Source organism: Strigops habroptila, chromosome 1, assembly GCF_004027225.2.
Source record: "Strigops habroptila isolate Jane chromosome 1, bStrHab1.2.pri, whole genome shotgun sequence".
NCBI classification, from domain to species: domain Eukaryota; kingdom Metazoa; phylum Chordata; class Aves; order Psittaciformes; family Psittacidae; genus Strigops; species Strigops habroptila.
The window spans coordinates 137,134,543-137,157,322 of record NC_044277.2 but is presented as its reverse complement, the minus strand read 5'-3'; the positions used below and the strand labels follow the sequence as shown (position 1 = coordinate 137,157,322).

Here is a 22,780-nt window from a genome sequence, read left to right as displayed (position 1 = left end):
AAATACCACGCAGTTTAATGAACTTAGCAAGCCTTACCTTTCTATACTGTGCTTAGTTGATCTGGCCAATGTTTGCAGGTAACACAGGTACAAAAGCTGGTTTCACACTCAAAACATACAAAAAACAACTTGCAAAAAAAAAATTGCCATTAGTATTTAATCACCTGTAAAAAATAAACTAGCACTTTCAGTTTACATCTTATTGCACAAGATCGAAGCTGGCCTTCAGCCTAAGCACAGGACACAGAGACCCCGACCTACAGACAGCAAAGCATACTCAGACCAACATAAAAGAACATGGACCAGCCTGATGGCTTTCAATGCACACTGCATGTGTCTTTTCTGCCTTATCAAAAGTGAAACCCATCACAAACCTCTATGCTCAGGGCCTACAATGTCCACAAACATCAGATTACATTATAAAAAGCCTTTCAAAACTATGGCAATGACTTAATCCTGGAGAACTCTACGTTTCTCCACATAAACCAAGAAGCAGCAGAAGCACTTGTTAAATTCAACAACCCGCATGAGCTTTATTAGATCGTTACATGGACAGGAATTAACGGTAGCGGTGCAGCTGCAGGGTATTGCGTCTCCTCCAGGCAGCACGACGTGAGCCACCAATGGTGTGGTGGAACTTGTGGCCCTTGCCAAGGCCACGACTCTTCCGCCCGGCTGATGTCAGCCCGCGCATCTCCCTGTGCTTGTGGACGGGCTTGGTGATCCATTGGGTGTCAGGGTTGCGCCTGATGGTCTTGTGGAAGGGATCGATCAGGATCACTTCAAAAAACTTGTACGTGGAATCTTCACCGACCCAATAAGAGTTCAAGACTCTGAGAGCCCCACAGTGACGGCCAGCACGTTCCTAGGGGAAAAAACGAATGCAGGCAGCTATAAAATCATGGATGCAGGGCACTCCTCATGCAGAAAAATGTAACTCAAACCTAAACTTTGTAGGTGCTAGGAATTTCAATATGCCCCGAGAGACCCTGTCTTCCTAAAAGAACTGTTCTCCTTCCAGTTGCAAAGATGCAAGGAAAAGTAATAGCTGAAAGGAATGTTGTATTAAAAAAAGGCTGCCTGGAGTCCTACGTGAAACGGGTTTTAAAGAATGTAAGGAGGAAGGTGCTTGGCAGATAAAAGAGCGAGCTACTTTGTACACAGAAGCACACAACCAGTAAATATCCAACGTTAAAAACAACTTTCACATGTAGATGGAGAGCACAAGTTGCACTTGGGGCCACAATCCTTTGTGGGAAGTCATGAAAGACTGATCAATTTGCACATCCAAAGCTACAGGAGAGAAAGACATTTCTGCAGAGAGTAAGCCTGTACTGATAGGAGAAAAGGAAGAGCTGATGTAACAAGTCTTTGTTCCACTGCTGGCACATTAGTGCTTGCTATTCCTATCCTCACTTGTGGTTGGAAAGAAGCAGTCTTAAGTTTAGAAAACAGAAGCAAGCAGAAAATACCAATTATGCAACTCCATCTGCCTCCCCTGTCAAGGATACTCCTTATTTAAACACTAAAAGTGGGTTTAATCATAGGACTTGATCATCACCGTGGGAAAATAGGAATCGATGGAGCCCACCCATCTTCTATCCCAATGGGATCCCAACCTATTGCTCCAGTCTTCCACTAAACCACACTTGCCTATTTTCTGCATAAGTAATAAAATTCTATCAAGTCCTTGTTTTATTCTGGCAGGTGAAAGCAACACATGTATTAAACATTAAAACACCATCAACCCTCAACCAGCTTCTATGTGTGGATGGCAGCTGCAGTGGAAGTTTTACATTTCTACATTTCTGTCTGAAAAACATAGGTCTTCCAAGAAAGAACATGTCACAGTCAGAAAATTCTGAATTAAAACTGAGGGCGAATAACCTCTTCCATGAGCTGTTGCCACAAGTGAGTGTGTAATTGGCCATCAGCTACGTGAGAAAAGCATATATGAAGAGCATACCATGAGCACTCAAAACAAAGAATTGCCTTTTTAATTTAAACTGGGTTTCTTTTAAATTAGTACGTCCCAATTACGTTTGTTTCCCCACTTTACAAAACCCCACCGTATTCAATTTTCTGAAGCCAGTTATGAATAGTTTTGAAGCCCTGAGAACAGAGAAGCCTTCTGCTCATGACAGAAAGGCCACGAGCAGACTTCATTCTTTCATGTCGTTTTGTTTTTGAGAGCACAGACTACTATTAATTCTAATCCCAACACTACTGTTGTGACCTTACGAAACTTATAAAGATCTCATCTAATGAAAGTTTCTGTTTGAAGCATTTTGGCAGGTAACAACATCTCACCTAAAAACAAGTTAGCTACCAACCTTTGTGCCTGTGAGGTACCAAAGTCTTTTAATGAAGAACCAGAAGGTCTCTGGCATGCTGCTACAGGCTTTAAGAACTCCTCTGTACTATGTAAAAGGACCACTACCTAAAGCTGGGAATACATACAACACAGCAGGAAACAGAGGTGGGATTTAGCGAAGAGTGAAATCAGACACCTTGGCATATCTGAATTATTTCTTGTGCCCTTTCTTTTACCAGGGTTTAATCTAGTTGTATGTCTGGTTTTCATTAGAAATATTGTGGCAAGCTTTAGAAGTAAGTGTATGCTATGAACTTCAATAAACCACCTACACAGTACTTCCCTCAGATACCATTTGTAAACAGCTTTTTCATTTATCTCAATAGAGCTTTTCAAGACATTCTGAGGGTCTCCTGCCGTCAGCACTCAAGATCTTTTACCAGTTACTTGGGTTTTGGTTTGAGTTTTTTCCTGTCTCTAAGTATTTTCAACTTTTACAGACCAAGACCTTCCTAAAACGAAGTGTTTGGGCAATAACCAGAAAACAGTCACCTCTGCTACGGACTGAAGACTCCGGGCAAACTTCAGCTGGTTAACACCATGATGCACAGGTTTACCGTAGGTTGCACCTTTCGGGACTGGGCGCTTACGACCACCACGGCGAACACGGACACGGTAGATAACATAACCTAAAAGAAATTATAACTTAGGAACTAGAGGAATTCTGTAGTATAGCAATTTTGATGCCCATACTACATTTCCAACCCCAAAAACTTGATGTGAAATGCTGCAAAATTAGGTCACTACACCAATCTTCACCATACCCTACAACTGGAGGTGGTCAGCACAAGATGATTTTGTTATTTTCATTACAACCGCGTCAGGGAAGCGAAGTCCTGTTGCGACTGTATTTTAGTTCCAAACCAGAGTTTATAGCACTCTTCCACTATACAGTCCCAAATAACATCAAGAACATCTACAGCTGTGCTGTAACACAAAACAAACCCACCCCAAAACACCCAACAAAACAACCACCCCAAATATAAAAGCCCATATTCTGACATTAGCAAGTACAGGCCATCCACAAACCCTGCTGAAATCTCCTCACTTCAAAATGAGGAAGCTAGACAAACTTTACAAACACTAACAGAAGCGTAGACTCTTTGCTTTGTGTTTTCATAGCTAACAAACATACTGTTTCAAGGATTTCATAGAACGGTTTGTGTTGGAAGGGTCCTTAAAGCTCATCTAGTTCCAAGCCCCTGCCACGGGCAGGGACACCTTCCACTAGAGCAGGTTGCTCCAAGCCCCTGTGTCCAGTCTGGCCTTGAACACTGCCAGGGATGGGGCAGCCACAGCTTCTCCGGGCAACCTGTTCCACTCACATCGTGAAGAATTTATTCCTAATCCCTAATCTAAATCTACCCTCTCAGAGGGTTCTTCTCTTTTGTTCTTCTGTTACAGACGGAATGCCATTTTCCCCAAATTTCTTTCACTGACCAGTTTTCTAAGGACAATACAAACTATACCATCTTGCTTACTCAAGCACATGCAGCTGTAATACAGCCAAAATAACGTGTGACAAAACGTGGGCAGAGACAGGACACCCCCCAAACCCAGAGTACTAAAAGCACCAGCCAACTCTGCAGCAGTAACACAGCACAAGAACAATTAAAGCCAAAGCCCACTTGACCTCCACCTGCCAAACCGGCCACAGAAGGTGCAAATGCAAAGCTACATGAAGCAACATTTTAGGCTGCAGTCACTGCTACCAATTGAATACATTTATAATGTTAAGTTCACTTTATGCAGGAACCAGTTTCTTGGGGAATATTTAAGCTGTCGTTTAAGGAAGGACATAAAACCAGGCTGCTCCATCACGAAGCCCATGGACTTCACCTCTATGCCTCATTACCTTGCTTGGCCTTATATCCCAGCCTGCGAGCTTTGTCTGGTCGGGTGGGCCGGGGCGCCCGGTGCAAGGCAGAGAGCTGGCGGTACTGCCAACAGCGGACACGCAGGAGGAACCGCATCACGTCCGACTGCTTTTTCCTCCATAGCTCCTGGATGTACTTGTAGGCACCCATGTTTGTCTACCTGCTGAATTGAGAGGTCAGTGAGTAGCGTGCACCACATCCAAACGCGAACAGCTGCCAAGAGGGACACTGCATGAAACCATACTTGTGGCACCACCAAAACAGGATGGTCTCAAGCTTCTTGATACCACTGCCATGTACCATGGCTCACACATGGCAGCCTCCAACAGGACACAGGGCATTTACTCCCCTTTCATGTGCTCTTAAAGTCCTCAGCTGAGAAATTCTGTGATGCGTATGTGAGATATTACCAAAAACTAGTTAACATCTGAAACAAGTTGTAAATATCAGTCTATAAACAAGTATATGAGTGTGAGTGGTGGGGTCTTTATTCTCACATGGTTTAATTACCCCTAAATTTGGGGCCTCACACACCTGCAGCACTTGGCAGATGTAAGCAAACTCCATCCACCCCCCACCCAAACCACCAGCAGCAAAACGCCATTCATTTATTTGCACAAAAAAGACCTGTTCACGTGTGACTTCCCACATCCTTCTTCTTCCATCCCGCCCAGCTCCGGCCCAGCTCCTCCCGTCCCCAGCAACTCCTTTACGATTACACGATGACAGAAAACACCGCAAACGAAGCGCAAACCCGGAGCCAACCCAGGCCGCAATGACCCGCTGCGGCGCTCGGCCTCCCGCTCACACCGGGCAGCGCTGCGGCCCCCTCCCCGCCCCACACCGCGGGCAGCCCGCCCGCAGGCCCTTCGCAGGCCTCCCCGCGCCCGCAGCGGCCCCCTTGCCGCGGGAGCGGCCGCGTCCAGCCCGCCGCGGCGGCAGCGCGGTCGGATGGCCGCCTCGGGCCTGGGATGGAAGCAGATTGAGGGAAAGGCCGAGCACAAACCACCCCTCACCTGATGGCGCCCACCACCGGAAAGGAAGAGGCCTGCTTCCCACAACCCCTTGCGGCGGCATCAGGCTTCCGGCCGCGGCAGCGCGGCATCATGGGTAATGTAGTCCTGGAGCTGGAGGAACCGCCGCGCCCCGCCCCGGCTCGGCCCGGCCCGGCCCGGCCCCCGCGCCCGCCAATGGGCGGCAGAGGCGGGGCTGGTCCCGGCTCCGTGGGGGCCCGCGGGGAGCTGTGCCCAGGTGCGCGGGGGGGAGGCGGGAGGTCCGTCACACAGTCAAACCATAACGGGGGAGAGGGGCTAAAACAGCCCTAAAGCCTTTGGGGGAGCTGGGGAGGGGGCCGGCGGTGCCGCAGGCCGAGGGGGCTCCGCGGCAGGGGCTCTGAGGCAAGGTGAGCGTCTGCCCGTTCCCGCTGCGCTCCCGTCCCTCCCGCGTACCGCGCTGCGCCGCCGACCCCGCGTTTGTGTGCCCCGCTCCTGCCCGGCGCCCGCGGAGGCGAACTGTAGGAGCAGGGAAGGGGCCTGGTGCTGAGGGGGCTTTGTCCCGCTCCCTGCGACGGCCCCGGTGTGCTGCTATGGAGGTGCTGGGGAATCAAAGCTGGAATTAGGCTTTCCCTGCCTGAAAGTGGCCCCTGCCTCGCTGCGGGGTGACCTTTCCGCCTTTCGGTGTATCTTTTGCAGGGCGCCCTGGCTTGTGAAGCGTTACCCGGCTAAACTGGAATTGAAGCAGGACAGCGCCAGCCCCTCCTAGTCCTAACAAGGTACTCTGCAGCTCTCCCTGGGGCAAACTGCTCCGAGCAACAAACTGAGACTTAGGGTCCGTGGCTCACAGGCAGAAGGAACTGCCCGGCTTCTGGAGGCCTCCTGCTAAAACCAACCCCCATCCAAACCGATTTAAAGCAGACAAAACCCACCTGCTTTTGCGTTCCCTTTCCTGTGCTTCTGCCTTTAACACTCCTACTTTTGAGCTCCTAGCCTGTAAAAGCTAGAATCTTTCTATGCATGAAATAAAAGGGAATGAACTGCGGTTTTGCTGCAGCTCTGGAAGCCATACCGATACCACCAGGTACCATCAGGCCTGCAGCAAACCTATGAAGCCAGTAACACAGGTCTTGCAGTGTACACACGTACCAACAAACACAGCCCCTGCCCCAGAGGGTTTACACAGCTTCAGCGCTCACTGTCTCCCCAGGCCCGGCAGGACAAGGGAGGCTGCGGGCAAGCATCAGCAGCAATGGCAGCAGCCTAAAACCTGAGAAAAATGGTGTGGGAGGAAACTCTAGTCCTAAAAATACCAGTCGGTGGTGAGCGCCTGGGGGGGAGCTGTGCCTCCGAGCACCCGCTGCTTCCCGTTTTGCCTCTCACCTTTCGTGGGCTTCACTTGTGCCTGGTGCCAGGCTCACAGACTCCCGTGTCTGCACAGGGCTCGCCTGCTGACTCTGCCCTCTCGGGAAAGATGGGAAAGGGCTACAAGGTGGTGGTGTGTGGAATGGCCTCGGTGGGAAAGACTGCGATTTTGGAGCAGCTTCTCTATGGAAAGCACACTGTTGGTGAGATATTTTTGCTTTTTTGCTTCCTTTTCCAGCATCTTGCTCTGCGTGGTTCCCAAAAAAACAGTAACAGAGGACTGTGAACTGCACTGGGATGAAGGAGGAAATTAATGTGGTTTTGTTGCATCTCTGGGCATTTTTTGCAATTCATAGTCCCTTATTTACCCATTTTTAAACGAGGCTTGGAGAAGAACCCTTTCCGTGGTGTTCCCAGTTAGAAAATATGTGAATGTTTAAAAAGAAACAAACACAGAAAAGTAGGTGATGTGCTTGCTGCCTGTTTACGTAAGAAATATCTCGTTCCCTGAAAGATGCTGTAGATGCCTGAAAAATAAATAGATCTCGTATGATGAGTGGAGGGACTATTTAGACTTTTGTTCCATCTTCTTAAAGCTTTATTTTGCTTGGTTTTGGCTGATATTTAATAAAAGTGCTGGAAAGAAAAACAGCTCAGCTGTAGGTGCCACGTTCTGTGTTGAACTTCAGGGGCCAAGCTTGGAGTTCTCAAATAAATTCTCCTGTGGAAAAGGGACCTGGAGAAGAGTATGGGATGTGTGAGACTTGCTGTGCACAAAAGAAAGGGAACGAAGGCAAAGCCAGCTTGTTTTCACACATGATTTGTCTGTGAGAGGAAGGGCAATGATCAGCACGCTGACAAATTACTCCTGCCCCATCTAGAAACAGGGGCTGGCACCAGGGGTGAATCTCAGGGCTTTGACAGAAGATGTCTAGTCAGTCTGTATCTTTTCCTTGGGCTGGTAAATGAAATGGAGTTGGAGTAAGTTACTGGATAAACAGTAGGGTTTCTAGAACGGTGCTTTGCAGTCACTGCGCCTTTAAAACTTGTGGATGGGAGGAATTTGCTGGCAAAGCGTGATACAGAACTGCGTGCTAATGCCCTTGTTTCAAAGGATTTCCTCTAATGTTGCAGTAAGATCTGTTTCCAGCATCCTACCGAGCCCTGCGCACGTAGCCCTGTGTAGCTTTCAGCACGAAGGTTGCAAAACCTGCAGGCTAAAGGTTTTTCCCGTTGCTACCAACCTGCCGCTCCTCTGCGCGGGGCTGGGTGACTGTCAGAGACACCCGAGCAGCCTGAGCAGGGCCACATTACTTAAATCGTATTGCCTTGCATTACTTCCTGCCCCGGGCTCCTATTAGTGACCCAGGCAGGAAGGATATTCGGGTGTTGCTGATCGGAGAAGCTATTTATGGAGCCAGCCATGTACATGATTATACGTCATGAGTACTGGCTGACATAACCGGAGGGAGGCCTCGTGCCCAAGGTTTAGCTGTGGGTGTCCCTCTGTCACTCCCGAATGCTCTGCTCCAGCTCAGCCATTGTGCAATGCGCACTTCCCCCCTCCTTCCTTAAAAATGTCAGTTTTCCTTTCCCACAGCACTGCTCTTATTTTTTGGAGTTAACAGTAAGGGGGGGGAGCAGCTGATAGCAGAGGGGGAGTGCAAGGAGAGAAGGAGGAAGGTAGTCTCCTGTTTTCTATTATTTTGGTCAAATCTTATTCCCAAGACATTTGGAGAAAGAGGGCAAATAGCAGAGTCAAGATCAGAGTACGGAGAGGGCTCATATGGAGCCACTGCAGCCTCAAGGGATGAGCAGCCATGGCCCAGCGTGTGTGCCATCAGGCACATTTTGGGGGATCGACTGATACATTGGTGTTCCTGGCAGTCCTGCTGCGTGGTCACCATCCTCCCTGCCTCTTCCTTCAGCCCGCCAGACAGTTCTGGCAGAGGGTGCTGAGGTATGGGCTGCTGGAAAGTTCCCAGAAGATCTTTAGCTACTGCTCCAATCTATATTGATTTAACCCTCGAACCTGCAGAAGCAGGACACCACTGTGAGGGTCCCACTGGGCAAGGACAGAGTTTGAATAATAGTGAGTCTTCGATTGCTCCTTAGCTGAGCTGCTTTATACTTCACAGACTCATTGCTGGTGCTATCGTTGCAGCGGTGGCCCCTCCACGCTTAAAATGTGATTACTAAATCTTGATCCCCGAGCTCCAGAAGGCTGGCATGTACACCTTGGCTGCTGGCCTCTGAGGCAGGAGGCGAAAGGCACTAGTGTGTTTGCTGAAAGCCTGTCTGTTCAGAGCCAACCAGCAAGGCAGCCCACTGGGCACGGCAACATGGACACAAGCTGTTCCAAAACCTGTGCTTCCTGACTGACGTCAGGAGCAGCTCTGCACCCGGTCCCAGGGCTGGGGAGCCAACGCATGGAGTCTCTCCATTCCTGATGGCATCCACATCTCCCGCCTAGTGACGGGAAGCGTGCTCAAACTTGGTTGTAGGCTCAGAGCAGCACAAGGTCTGATGCCAACCTCTGTGGTGTCCCAGCCACTGACATGGGGGTCTCCTCCGGGCTGTAAATCATCTGTGAGTGTATGTCAGTGCTCAAGAGCCTCCTGTCGACTTTGCTGTCAAAAGGAGTGGTGGCACAGCTGCTATCAGGGAAGTGATTAGTGTCCTTGGAGGTTTCAGGTTGCTATATAAAGCCCTTGGCTTTGAGCCTGTGCTCCTGGCTGCGTACTTGGTGATGGTGCTGTAAAGCCAGTTGTACTGTGTTTCTTTTCCTTCACCTTCAGCCTCTCCCTGGCTTGTCACAAATGAAGTCCCTGAGCGCTGCGTTTCTCACATGGTCAGCAGCTGGCACTCTTGCAAAGGCGCTAAGATTGCTTGAGGTCAAAGAGGAAAAAGTAGTCAGGAGGAAAGAGTACCCCCTAAATGGAATATCTGTTCCTGGACCATATGGGCAACAGATGTGTAGTACTAACACACCTTTGTGCTAGGGCTTTAAAATTGCAAGAGGGGCTGTTTGCCTTGAGCCCTAGGATGAGAAAGAGGAGGGCAAAAAGGTGAGCGACACAGAGTATGTACACGTTGCATGGCAGCGTCTCTGGCTAAACTGATACAAGGAATGAGACAAAACCTGAAAGCAGATGTTTGAAATGGGGTGCAGATTTAGCTTTGAGTCATGCAGCGGACTATATTGCCATACGGTCAGGCCAAAGAGGTGTTAAGGCTTTGCTCTGCTTGGCCTAAGCTCTCCTGGGAGGGCTAACAGGAGAGTTGCTGGCTTGACTTTGGCATGGGACATGTCTGTGAAGAGGATAGGTGTTTTGCCTTAAGCAGTGTCCCTGTTCGTTATGGTGCGGAAAGGAGTCTATCCTTCTGCTTTAAATATCTCTGGCCCCTTATCAGCTCAACAGGACGAGATGGAGCGCTTCCTGTGGAAAATACGATTTTCCTTGTCTCTGTGTAAATAGCTGGTGTGGTCAGGTTATTCCTAAGTAGCTACTTCAAATCATCTTACCAGCTAGGGATGAAAACATATATTGCTGTGGTAGAACCCATAATGAGAGAATTTGCCTCATTTGGTCTCAGCTGAAAGGATTTGGGGTTTTGGCTTTCACAGCCCCAAAGATGTGGAGGCTAATTAACCAAATTATGCATTCTTACATCTTTGTTTCTTATATCAAAACTACCTCCTGGTAGAGCTGCAGCCAGCTTGACATGTTAGAAATAGATGAAAATGGAGCTGAATGTATGCAACTGAGGGTCACAACTGTGGCCACTACTTGGTGGGACCAGTACTTAACTAGCAGCTAAATCTAAATAGACCAGCTCCTGTTGGGGCCTGTCCAGCTCTTCCCAAGGCAGGGATCCTCTGATATTGCTGTCATTTGAGATCTAAGTAAGCAAAGCCTGTTATCCCGCAGTTTACAAACACAAGGGATAGCAGGCTTTAGGAGCTCTCTGCTAAATTCCTGCTGTAAAAAGGGAAGGAGAGATTACATAGGAGACTTCAAAAAGTACTCAAGAAGACACAAAACTTGCTCTGCCTTTATGTTGGACTTTATGGACTTTATGAGTCCCTTAGAACTTCTGAAATTCCATCCATCTTAAAATTTTGCTTTATTTTAGTATTTGCAATATCTCTGCCTTGCCTAGCCTGAGTGTGCAGTATTCATTACTATATCGAGCCTTTTCCTCATTGGGAAGCCACCAGGGGTTGAAACACCCCCCAATTTATGACTGAGGCTTCCCCTTGCAGTTCCTTTGTGGCTGCAGTTGGTGACATAGACAAAGACCTTTCTGTTTCTCCCAAGACTTGCATGAGCTACGTAGGCGCTAGAGAACGGCATCAATCTCCTGTCTATCCCTCTTTTCCCTTCCTAAATTTTCTTCATCTTTAGTTTCCAAATAAACCATGATTGTTCACTGTAGCTGTTGTTAGTTCCCTTTTCCCCCCACAGCTTCGGAACCTGAAAGCTAGTCCCATCTGCCCGTTCATCTGTGTCACAGCAGTGGATGTCTCAAAATACGTTTCTGTAAATTTAGAAGAACTGGTAGCAGGAAGGAGAGGGGGTCCTCGGTGACAGGAGGATAGGGTGGGTAAAAGGCACCCTCCTAGGACAATGGGCTTTCCTGACTGGTTTTGCTGCTAGTACAACAGCTTGCTTGGCACATAAAATCATAGAATGGTTTGGTGTTGGAAGGGACCTTAGAGATCATCCAGTTCCAACCCTCTGCCACGGCAGGGACACCTCCCACTGGGCCAGGTTGCTCAAAGCCCCGTCCATGTTTGAATGGAGACCAGGAAAGTGTTTGGCTGGGACGGTTCTCGCAAGAAGTGTAAATATGGTTGTCACATGTTGTGGCTAGCACATGATCTGGGCTTTAGAAGCAGGGCCTAGGATAAGGTGACACAGGTATGTCTAAAAAATTATCTGTGTTTGCTTAGGAATCTACTTGCATATACTCCCTCCCCCAGCGTACAGAGGTGAAGTTTTACCTCTGGAATCTGCTACTGATGCAGAAATTCCAGCTGCCTCCAAAATGCCCTCCTCATTCACATTCAAATTTGTTGCTCTATTCCGCTGACTTAAGTCCTGGGTCTGAATTTTTCCCTTCATTTTCAAGTAGGATGTTTAAAGACATAGTTTTCACTGCTACTTTTAATGCCATTAGAAAGAGACCGTCACAGGAGAAGGTGATATATTAAAGACTGTTGAATTACAGTGCATCATTTAGATGGTAAAAACCTGTACAACATTATTCATTGCTTTCTAAAAAGAAAACTTTGGTACTTATGGTTCATTCTTTCTTGCCAATATAGTGTTTCCTTATGCCAGGTATTTCCTTGACCTGTCTGTACAACACAATGGTGCAAAGCAAGAATATAGTGCTGTATCTATAGAAGAGTGCTGTATCCAGAAAGGGCTTTGTTACTACATTGGTCTTAAAAAATGCCCTTGTAACACATTCTCCAGCTACACGGAATGTGTTTGTGCTTCCTTTTTTTATTAACCTTTGTTTTGTCCTTCTGCTCTTAGTTCTGCTCCTGCACATTAGCATGGTTATATTTGGAGGCGAGAGAAATTAATTCGTTGCAAAGCTATTAAGAGTTTGATCTATGATGACTGCACAGAGAGGGGCAAAAAGAACAGCTTGTGCCACTTTCCTGCACAGGAATGCTGCACACATCATGGGAAACCATCAGTGTGGGTGGAATGCTTCAGCTTGTTGTCAAGTATTCTGAATAGTGTCATTGAATGTAGAAAAATCCTTATTCTCACAGGGCAAATAATCCCTGGTGTTTTCTTAAACAATGCACTAATATGGTCCCTTTTTGGCACACAAAGACAATAAAGCAGGACTTGTTACTGTAGCCCTGCAATGGCAAACAATTCATGTATATAGGAGTGCAGTGGAGGCAAAAAAAGGTGGATTGCAGAGGGCTTATATGAATACTTAAAACCAACTCTGAAAGTGGCCCAGCTACACTACCCATAGTTTGTTGGGACCTGTAACCTTGTGCACCCACATCCAGGGGGAACACAAAGCTAAGGCAATCTATGTGTTTTCAGGTTTGGCTTGGAAAAAGTAATTTTAATTAGTTCAAAGTAAGCTGTCTTGAATTACCTCACATTTACCATGGCAAGAGGAAGGAAGGAGAGCCAGTATGCAGATAGTTACCATGGAGCAGGTGATATATATGTATGAAAGCTTGTTACCTTGTGTGAGCTCTTACCTCGCTGTAGATGAGCTTTCTTCTAGTAGCAAACCTGAGTCATTTTAAATCCCTAAGGGGTGGAAAAAGCTCACTGTGTATTTGAGTAAATATAGCATGCAACCTTGCTTGCATGCAAACTTCCCCTTCCCTTTCTGGCTTGATTTTACTTGTTGGTTAATTGTACCACCAATACACATTCATTTCCAGAATTATTCTTTTGGCTTCTGCTTCTGTTGTATGATACAGCTCAGTATGAAGCAAAGAAGTAGGCTCAAGGTGTTAGTACTTGACTATCTGGTGTTCCTTGGCTGTTCTTCCAAAAGGGTATGTTTGGGCAGGCCCATTTGCAGCATGTTTGGCACAGAACTGGTACTTTGGGTGGTTGGAGTTTGGGAAACCTAGGGGAAGAGCTATATATCTTATCCTGTCCTGAATGCGCATGTTGCTTAGATTAATTTCACAGGCATAATCGTGTGTTCATATATTAGATGGTTGTATTTACACAGTGTCACTATTGTAAATAGCTGGTGCAGTGATCTATGAATACAGCCCTTCATAGGGATGTCAAGGCAAGGTTGAGTCCAGGTCAAGTCACTCTGGCAAACATGCACTGAGAGCTATTGTGGGGTAAAATTCTGCTGTACTGCAAATAATTCCTATAGTGGTGCTGTACTTACACCAGTTGAACTTTTCTGCTTGTTTTAAAACAGGCTTAGAAGAGGGTGCCACGATGGAAGATGTGTATTTGGCATCGGTGGAGACAGACCGAGGCGTGAAGGAACAGTTACGGCTTTATGACACCAGGGGTCTGCAGGAGGGCGTAGAAGTGCCAAAGCACTATTTCTCTGTTGCTGATGGCTTCATTCTCGTGTATGCTGTGACCAGCCTCGAAGCTTTCCAAAGAGTGGAACTGCTCAAAAAGGAGATTGACGTTTTTAGAGACAAAAAGGAGGTAAATGCAGGGTGCTTTAACTGCTTGGCTTATTGCTGTATCAATGATAGAAAATTAAGGTTGCAAAGCACAGAGTTTGTTTCTGTAAAGCTCGCATACAAAGGAAAATGAATGTACCCATAGCCGTGGGCAGTCCAGCAAAGGAAGCTTTCTCATGCTGGGGAAGCTTAATTCACATGCCGTGCAGGTCACACAAAAGAATGTGGGGTTTTTTTCCTCCTTACTTCCTCTACTGCAGCTAAAATTCAGTTAACTGAATGCACCAGCCAGGACACTTATGACTAATAAAACATATGGTCTACAGCAGTGCAGTTCATATGTTTTTTTAGATATTGTACATGGGAAGTCAAGTGCATAGAATAATATAACGAAGGGTATTATCTTTGTTTGTTTTGTATTCATGTACTTGATGGCTTACAAACTAGTGTAATTGACAGTGGGTCTCCCAGACATTAGTCAATTGGCAAAGCAGCTTTAATGTATTTTAACAACCATATTGAATCAATTCAATTGTGTGAAATGACTGCTCTATTTTCCCTTAGAAAGCAGCTAGTGTTTTCAGCTGACAGTGTTCCAGCTTAGCTAAACAAATATAACTTGCATGTGGCATTAGCATTATGGCATTATGGCTTTTCCTACAGTATCTTTATATTCTCGAGTAGTTTTCCCTGTTAAATGTCTTTAGCCTACAGCTTTCCAAATGTCTGGTTTATGCTGTTAAAAAAAATAATAGAAGCACATGAAGAATTAATTGGATAATGGTAGGGAGAGACTTTCCAAAATTGTATCTCGTTCAGTACTGACAGCACATAGGGTGGTGGAGGAAGGCAGGCTCCAAGTCTGACAGCAGCCGAATGTGCTGTCACGGGTGAGGTATGTTAGCTTGTACAGCTGGTGTGAGCTGCAGACTGTCACGTATATCTGGGATCTGGGAGTCAATCACAACTCCCCTGCAGGGCAAGGAAAGGTGGACAAGCAGGAATTTTTTCTCGGGTGCTGTGTTTTTTGAGGGCCCCAATGCGTTACTTTACAGCATGTTGTAATGCAGAGAGGGAGTCACAGCCCAAACAGGATCTGTGTCCCTCGCTTCTGTGTTACCTGCCAGAACTCCTCTCTTGTTGCATGCAGGTATTTTAGAAAACAGCCAATTTGTTTATCCTTTGGCAGAGCTTAAAGGTGTTGATCTTGACTGAGGATGGCATAGTTGAAAGAGTGATGCCCATAATAAGCTGGGTAAATTAGTTTTATTCCTGTGATTTATAGTCCATATATAATAGGCTTTGAAGCATAGATAGAAGGTGAGCTTAGGAGTCCTGGCTTAAGATAGCAACAGCAGGCTTAAAGTTTGGGCTCTGCTAGAAAGCATCCTTAACTGAATGAGGGATCTTTCTCCACACATGGTGCTTCTGAGCTGGCAGAACTTCACCTTGTTGAGTGGCACAGCCGCCTGTTGTGTGGCAGATGACAGAAAGCACTGATGGCTGGTTCCTTGCCTCTGCTCTCCAGCACACACCTTAAAGCCTGGCCAAATGTTATACTAAACAGAGGTTGTGTTCTCTCATACTGACAGAGTTTAACCATAGGTAAAATTCAGTTGGAGCATGTGGTAAATGCATATGAAGATTTTAGCTTCTTTCAAAGCCTTTGCAGAGGGAAAACATATTTTCCCAATCACCCTGGGCTGCTATAGAAAGGAAAGGAAGCCTCAGACCTCACAGGAACAGGACAAACACCTCTAGCTGCTAAGAAAAAGACATCCTGGAGTTAGCTTGATGAACAGGAAAGAGCAAGCAGATGTGGCCACAGCAAAAACCCCAAATCATCAGCAAGAGAAGACTTTATCACTTGATCTTTGTCAAACCACTAGTGTGGAGATGAGACCAGAGTTTGACTAAGGACCTTGAACTCTAAATATAGGCATGGCTTCCCCTAGAAGCTGATGCTGGTAACGTGTTTTTAGAAAATGGTTAACTTAAAATAGCAGGAGCAGTAACTCTAAGTGGCCAGCACTCCCTTCAGCACTTCCTAGAACTGAAGTACCGAGCAGGCCACTGAGCTCAGCCACGTTGTACTGTCTTGGCGATACAGAAGTCACTGGATGGATCCTTACAACTAGGGCTCTGTTTTGAAACAGCTGAGCTGCTCTAGTTAGCTAACCAGCTGCTCTTGAAACTGCTTCTGAGAGGATGGTGCTGGTGCTTATCTGACCCTTGCAGCAACAGAAGACTGTCCAGATAGGTCCCTCTGGTGGCTTTCCATGTGTGCAGGCAGCTGGCTGGGCTGAGAGACAGCTCAGCCTGCCCGGGCTGCTGGCGCAGGCTGCCTTGTGGCAGGGTTGGCTTTATTTGTATTGTGGGCTGGGGCGTGCTTGGTTAAAAACAAGCTGGGCAAAATCCACAGCTGTGGGGTCCAGGCTTTCTCTGCTGCCACGCATTTTTTCACCTCTCAAGCATCTGCTGCTCTGACCTATTCAGATGTCATGTTCTTATCATTTGTCTAGGGCAGGTCAGTTGCTAAGTAAATGGAGAATAGGGCTGTTTAACTTTTGGCTCTCTTGCATATTGCTTCCCTTTAAACAACTGGGGGGACAAGGGGAAGTCCTGCATATCCTATGATTAAAACCAGCTTCCAGCCCACACATAGATGAGGCTAATTAGAATCCCAAACCCTGATCTTCCAAACTACATGCAGCTTACGTTGTGCCAGTGCTAAGTTAAAGAACAGGTCTGAGCCATGTTGCTACTTGCCTGTTGTTTAAAAGCACTCTGAGTGGTGCATGCATTCTGTACAAAGCTTACCTTTTTGTTTTGTTTGTAGGTAACAGTTATTGTCTTGGGAAACAAAACTGACCTCGTGGACCAAAGGCAAGTGGAAACAGAAGCAGCACAGCAATGGGCAAGGGCTGAGAAAGTGAGACTGTGGGAAGTGACTGTGACAGATCGGAAAACGCTGCTTGAGCCCTTCACCTTCTTAGCTAGCAAACTCTCCCAGTCCCAGAACAAATCAACATTTCCCTTGCCTGGAAGGAAGAGCAAAGGGAATAACTGTGATAACTAAGCTACCTAAGCTGCCAGGTCACAGCCTAAGTCCTTTCTGTGCCATATGCTTCTCACAATTTCACTTAAAGCAATAATCTCATTCAGCAATAAAACCTGCAAGCTTATCGCTAAGAGGTATCCTTCCCTCTCGTGGAGTTGGCTTGATAAAGTCACTGGTGATAAAAGCCCTAAAAAGCATTTAACGAGAGGAGTTATCTTGCAACAAGGGTTATAGAGCAGGGTAGAACAGGCGGACACCTCTCTAGTTGGGGCTTTGACTGTGCCTGGATACAGCCATGTTGAGGGACAAATCAACAAGCTTATTAGGCAATCCCCCTGACAGAGCTATAGCCTCTAGTCACAAATAGTACTGGCTGCAATAAAGCATTCAGTTTGGAGAGAGGATATGTTTTTAATGGCAACAGTCCTTTTACCTTTGACTTTAAACAGGGCCACAGGGCTTTTTGATGCTGCACGAGGCTGAGTTCAGTGTGTTCTTGCAGAAGGTTTTGGGGCAGGAGGAACAACTATCAGCAGATCGAGCTGCTGAAGTTCTGCTCGTGTCTGGAAGGAAAAAAAACAAAGAAAAAACCCCAAATCTTGTGGGAGATACTAGAACAGATCTACCCTGACAGGAAACTTGTCAGCAAAGTCTGGCAAGTAGCGCTTTCAGCTCAGGAATTTATTTGTACAAACCAGAAAAGCTCTCAGAGCACTCATTAGTTTAACTGCGACCTGAAGGACGACATAGCTGTACGTGGTTTTGTTCCAGCATGTCCAGTACAAATCAGTCACCTTCACACGAGTGATAATTTTGCTGAGAAATTGAACAGAGCATTTCTGTGTGCAGGAGGCGCTGCCTGGGCTCTGCTTAGTGCGTTGCAGAATGCTCCTACCCAGCCATTCAACCCAGCTGCAGTAACCCACCCTCGGTATGAAGCTACAGGCTGGATAACAACCAGTACAAAGTGCTGTACTACTTTGTGAGAGGGGCTTGGGAGTGTAGGGGGCTGCCTTTTGGGTACATCCCTGTGGCAAATGCCCAGAAATACCCGTACAAATGGCCTTGGTCCAGCAGCAGGAGCACAACTGCGTGTGCCGTGTTTGACTCTCCACACTGGGAAACCTGTGCTGCAGGAATCTGCTGTCCTAGGTCAGCCTGCCAGTGAACTAAACAAAACTGGATACAGAGGGACAGAATGAGCAACCATTCATAGATAGAGTGGCCAGCTTTCAGCCTCTAACGACCTCTTATGCTAACTGATACTAGCTTTTCTTTGTACCTGAAGACAAGAGTGGGGAGAGGGGGTGAACTGAAGTACTCATTTCCGTCATTGTAATGGAAATACTTTTAAACTGTTGTAAACTGGGACTTGAGTTGCATGTTATGGGAATTACTGTAGCAGAAACCTCTTGTTGATAGCCAGGCTAGGAGCAAAGGAGGAGTTCATTGCAATGTTAAACCCTATAACCTGGCTCAAAGGGACCAGGGGTGGAGATTGTAATGGAAATCCATTTTCCACTAAATTCATTTTGTTTTGAATAAATATTGAGAATTTCACTGTAAGTCAGCAAAACCATGAGCAATATTTGCACTGTGATACCATAACTGCTAAATATAAGTGTGCTTAATAATCACAATTAAACTGTGTGGTTATAGCATTGCTCTTCCCGAATACTGACAAATGAAGTCCGTCAGCATTACTGATGTCAGAGCAGCAGTACTATTCACTAAAAATTAAGCAGGATGCCTACCCTTACAATGAAGGTAAACGAAACTGTTTATGTGCTTTGCTCAATATAGTTTGGATTGCTGTGGCCAAGGAATTAGATAAGAAAGCAATTATGAATGAGCAAGCTCGTGTAATGCCCTTCTAGAAACACACAATTGTTTCCATTGCAACACTGCAGCTGAGTAAGCACTATAACATGTCCTCCCCCAACTTGGCTAGTAGTAGTCATTGTCCCCAGCGATGCTGCAGAACAACACTCCCTCCTCACTCATTTCCTACCAAGCACACGTGTTCTTGAGGCTTCTCCTTACGCAGAAGACTGCGCATCTGTCCGCGTGCTTGGGAAGTGGGGGTGACTTCAGAGCAGCAGTGGTTCACCTCCTTGCTGCAACCTCTCACCAAGGAATTGGTTATGTTCCTCCTCTTCAGCTCATCAGAACACTTCTAGAAGGAGCTTGATTCAGCTTTGATCAACCAAAATAAGCAAAGACCTCTGCTAACTGCACATTATCACTGAAGCTGACTCTTGAGCCGGTAGAGTACAGGTTGACAAGAATTGACTTAAAACGTGTGGAGATGGAAGGAACGGAGCTGACTGGTTCCTGGTTCTGCATCCTGCAGACTTGGTGCCAATTCCACTGCCAAGACTGATGTCACCTGTAGGCTGCTAGAGCTGTGTCGTATGAGATCAGCTGGCTCACTCACTCCCTTGACATGCAGAACTTGACAATGTGTTAAGAAAGGCAAAAGGAAAAGGGATCTTCTGAATGACTAAGGCCATTTCTGCAAAGAGGTTACATAAAGGCAAACATGTTATCTTTGATTTGGTTAAATTCATTAGAAACAAGTTTAAATCATATTGGGCATTCACATAAACAACCACCACCCACTGTTTTCTTTCATAGGCTTATTCTGATGCTTTTTAAGCACTCAAATCAATTTTTCTTTCTAAATACCATAGTATTTTATTGACAAGTGGTGGAAAAGTAGCATCTCCTCTGCAATCTACATGCAGTGGCTGGTACTCAGTAAAAATGAAACTCACTGTAGTACAGTTTTACATAGGGTTAGTAAGTACAGTACAGACTGTAATGTAGTAGCTAAAGGGAAGAACATGTATTTTGTTCTTACTCTTTCACTGACTCAAAACCTATCCTAGGTCACTGGGATCACTTACCTACTACAAAACTAGACAGTCTCTTCCCACGATAATGGAGAAAAATTACTATAAAAAAGAAAAATAAATCAGTAAATTGAATCATTTTTCTCTATTGCTCTTAAGCTTCTATCCTGCTGAATAAACACTGTGCTGATCAGTCACCCCAAATCAGCTCCCTCCCCATACGTACTAGGTAAAAAAAAAACCCCACTAGGAAACTTCTTTGGATTATTGTGGATTCATGTTCTTACTGATCTGCTCAATGTGGCTCAGTAGTTTCAACAATGCAGACGGATTATATGGGAAAAGATCCCTTCTCTGCAATCTAGAAATAGCTTTCTACAGTTCTTCCAAACTTTTTGTTGATTTATAAAGCATTACCCTTTGGGGAATGATGTTATCCGAAGATGCCACACAAGTCAAACTGGATGAGGTATTGGATAGCTTTTGTTTCACAGGCAACACTTCAGCCTTGAGCGTATTCCGTTCACCATCCATGTAGCTGCAACTAGTTTCCCTTATCTCCATTTCACCTTCCTTATTTAAAGGCACCTGCTTTGCGTTTACCAAGCAGTCTTTTCCATCTGATTCTAATTCAGAATCTTCTGAGCTGTCATATTAGACATAATAGAAAAATTACTATAAAAAAGAAAAATAAATCAGTAAATTGAACCATTTTTCTCTATTGCTCTTAAACTTCTATCCTGCTGAATAAACACTGTGCTGATCAGTCACCCCAAATCACTCCCTCCCTACAATAGCTAATTTGGCATGTCCTGGTAGCACGAAGCAAGGAGTTGACAAAAACCTGCTGAGATGAAGCCATTTACCTCTTCACTCGGTAAAGGAGAGGAGGAAACTGTTACCAGAGATGGTCCCGGTGTGGTGTAATAATGTACCAATAATTTTCCTAGGCTGAGCTAAACAGCTGAGGGATCTCATACGCCAAAACATACATTGTGTCAAAGTACCACAGTTCAACAGAGGTTAACAAACTACTGCCCACAACCACCCAAGCAAAGGAAGGGTATCTCTAATTCACAGATTACTTTGGACAGAGTTAGATTTGATCTATATATAGATAGGAAGAGAAATATATAAAATATATACAGAATTTACTGTAAAGTAACAAAACAAATCCAAGAGTGCAGATGACCACATAGCACTCAGAAGAATGTCACAAGGTGAAGTACTAGCCATGTGAAAAGCATCTGTACTTCCAGCCTTTACCTTAAAGGACTGGTCAAAAATGCTATATCCACAACTAACTGCACTGTTGAGACACACCTCAGTAAAAACACCATGGCTCTAGGAGATAAACTTTGTAGTTAGTTAAAGGATCTACAGATTAAGTCTCCTTTACTCTCCTTTAAGGTGTCTTCTGCCAGCTTAAAAGGACATGATTCCTTCTCTTCCAAGTGGGAACAGACCACTCCATCAGAAACACACAGAATCACAGAATGGTTTGGGTTGGAAGGATCATCCGGTTCCAACCTCCATGCCACAGGCAGGGACACCTTCCACTACAGCAGGTGAAAACATGAAGATATTCTCTTCTTTTGAACCCTAACCTTAATCCAAGCCGCATCTTGGAACTGAGGCTGAGGTACCCAGCACCCTGGAGCTGTAGTCTTTGTGGCTCTCTGAACCCTACACCTAATCCTAACCTGAATGGCATTTTGGCATGCCTAATCCTAATCTGAAAGTTATGGCAGCTCCATACTGCTGGGGCTGCAAAAGGCATGCCAAGGGGAGCACAGCACTGCACCAACACTGCTCCGTTAACACCTTTAAAGGCTATAATTCCATACTGTAATCCTCGAAGCATACTGGGAGATGCTGTTCTGGAAAAATGACAAAGCGAGGCACTAAGCAGAAATCTTGTCCTCTTCTTTTTTTTTTTTTTAAACATCTTTTTATTAGCACAGTAACAAATGCAGACTTAAGTAGCCCACAACATACAACCAATCCACTGAGTGACTCCTATTCCACGCCTTACAGTTAAACAGCTTAAGGTATTTCACTACAGGTTACCGTAAGTCCTGATTAAGACCTTTATTCTTTTCACAAAGATAGATTGGCTTATAAAATAATACACTAACTACTTCTCATTTCATATTTGAGGCCATATATCCACCTCTCCGTATCACAGATCATGAGATGACAGTCTTTAAAAAGGATTGTTAAATACCAATGTGCCCTCCATAGGGGAAAACAATCCCAACATCTTTTTACAAACAAAAAAAAGAAGGAAAAAACCAACTCCAAACCCAACCCAGAACATAATACCCGCCCCAAACCTAAAACAAAACAAAAAGCAAAAACAGTGTGTAGAGTCTTGAAAGGACTTTTACATAAATGTCAACATATGTACCTGTACAAAATTAAGCTGTTTTAATCTTTTACATATTGCAAGCAAATTGAAAACCAAAGAAGTCTAAGAAGTTTACATTCTCCTCGGTACTATATGTGAGCTAATATTGCTGAACTAATTACAGTCTTAAAATATGCTATTCCCAATCCTAGCTGTCTACTGTAGCAAGATACCTTAAGTTACAACAACAAAATCTTAGGAAATAAAAGACTGAATAAAATCTGTTATAGAAATACCCTACTCTTTACCAGCACCCTCCCTCCCCCCACCCCTTCAAAATCATAAGCAGCTCTTTCCATCACAGACAAATAATGTAAGAGTTTCACAAAAATCTTATTTATGTAGCGTATCTTTTGGTCCATTGTCTGGCCATTCTGTCATGCTCTGCTCTGTTAGTCATATACTGAGTGGCAATACTTCCAACCAGGGGGTCAGCTGAAAAAGAAAACAAACCACTTATTTCAGACAAGTTACCAAATAACAACTTGAAAGTAAAGCTGAAGTGTGGATTTAATACAGGTGAATCACACAGGTACATTGCAGCAACCCATATATACCGAATCGATGGTGTGCATCTTCACTCGTTTCTGTGGTATTTATGGTGATGTACTAATCTATTACTTAATAAAGAGCAAAATGCCAATTAAAGTTTCAAGGAGTTTAAAAGACAACAACCCAATAATCATA

At 45.4% G+C, this 22,780-nt stretch overlaps 3 protein-coding genes across 14 annotated transcripts in view; 1 reads left to right on the top strand and 2 right to left on the bottom strand.

Moving 5' to 3' along the window:
* Positions 1 to 505: 505 nt before the first annotated feature.
* On the bottom strand, positions 506 to 5,404 carry RPL15 (ribosomal protein L15). Of its 2 annotated transcripts, none has more exons than XM_030505301.2 (4): positions 5,268 to 5,404; positions 4,230 to 4,414; positions 2,867 to 3,003; positions 506 to 865 (listed from the first exon to the last, which is right to left on the bottom strand). In XM_030505301.2, exons 2-4 carry the CDS (start codon positions 4,399 to 4,401, stop codon positions 560 to 562), a joined length of 615 nt encoding a protein of 204 aa, XP_030361161.1. In that variant the 5' UTR covers positions 4,402 to 4,414; positions 5,268 to 5,404; the 3' UTR covers positions 506 to 559. The 2 variants fall into 2 exon arrangements, with proteins under 2 accessions (XP_030361161.1, XP_030361169.1); XM_030505309.1 differs by having other exon boundaries at positions 4,230 to 4,411; positions 5,268 to 5,338.
* NKIRAS1 (NFKB inhibitor interacting Ras like 1) lies at positions 5,367 to 18,794 on the top strand. 4 transcript variants are annotated; one of them, XM_030505320.1, is made up of 5 exons: positions 5,367 to 5,502; positions 5,943 to 6,022; positions 6,685 to 6,811; positions 13,548 to 13,789; positions 16,607 to 18,794. In XM_030505320.1, the coding sequence occupies exons 3-5, from the start codon at positions 6,718 to 6,720 to the stop codon at positions 16,844 to 16,846; spliced, it is 576 nt and encodes a 191-aa protein (XP_030361180.1). In that variant the 5' UTR covers positions 5,367 to 5,502; positions 5,943 to 6,022; positions 6,685 to 6,717; the 3' UTR covers positions 16,847 to 18,794. The 4 variants fall into 4 exon arrangements, with proteins under 4 accessions (XP_030361180.1, XP_030361188.1, XP_030361196.1 ...); XM_030505328.1 differs by lacking the exon at positions 6,685 to 6,811 and adding an exon at positions 6,847 to 7,068 and having other exon boundaries at positions 5,387 to 5,502; positions 16,607 to 17,407; XM_030505336.1 differs by lacking the exons at positions 5,367 to 5,502; positions 5,943 to 6,022; positions 6,685 to 6,811 and adding an exon at positions 13,045 to 13,161 and having other exon boundaries at positions 16,607 to 17,407.
* LOC115616234 (ubiquitin-conjugating enzyme E2 E1) overlaps positions 17,495 to 22,780 on the bottom strand; it is a 48,554-nt gene continuing 43,268 nt past the window's right edge. For all 8 annotated transcript variants that reach the window (XM_030505245.1, XM_030505285.1, XM_030505239.1 and 5 more), the window contains one exon: positions 17,495 to 22,528. In XM_030505245.1, the coding sequence (XP_030361105.1) occupies positions 22,431 to 22,528 (98 nt within the window). In that variant the 3' untranslated portion in view covers positions 17,495 to 22,430. The remainder of the gene's footprint in view (positions 22,529 to 22,780) is intronic.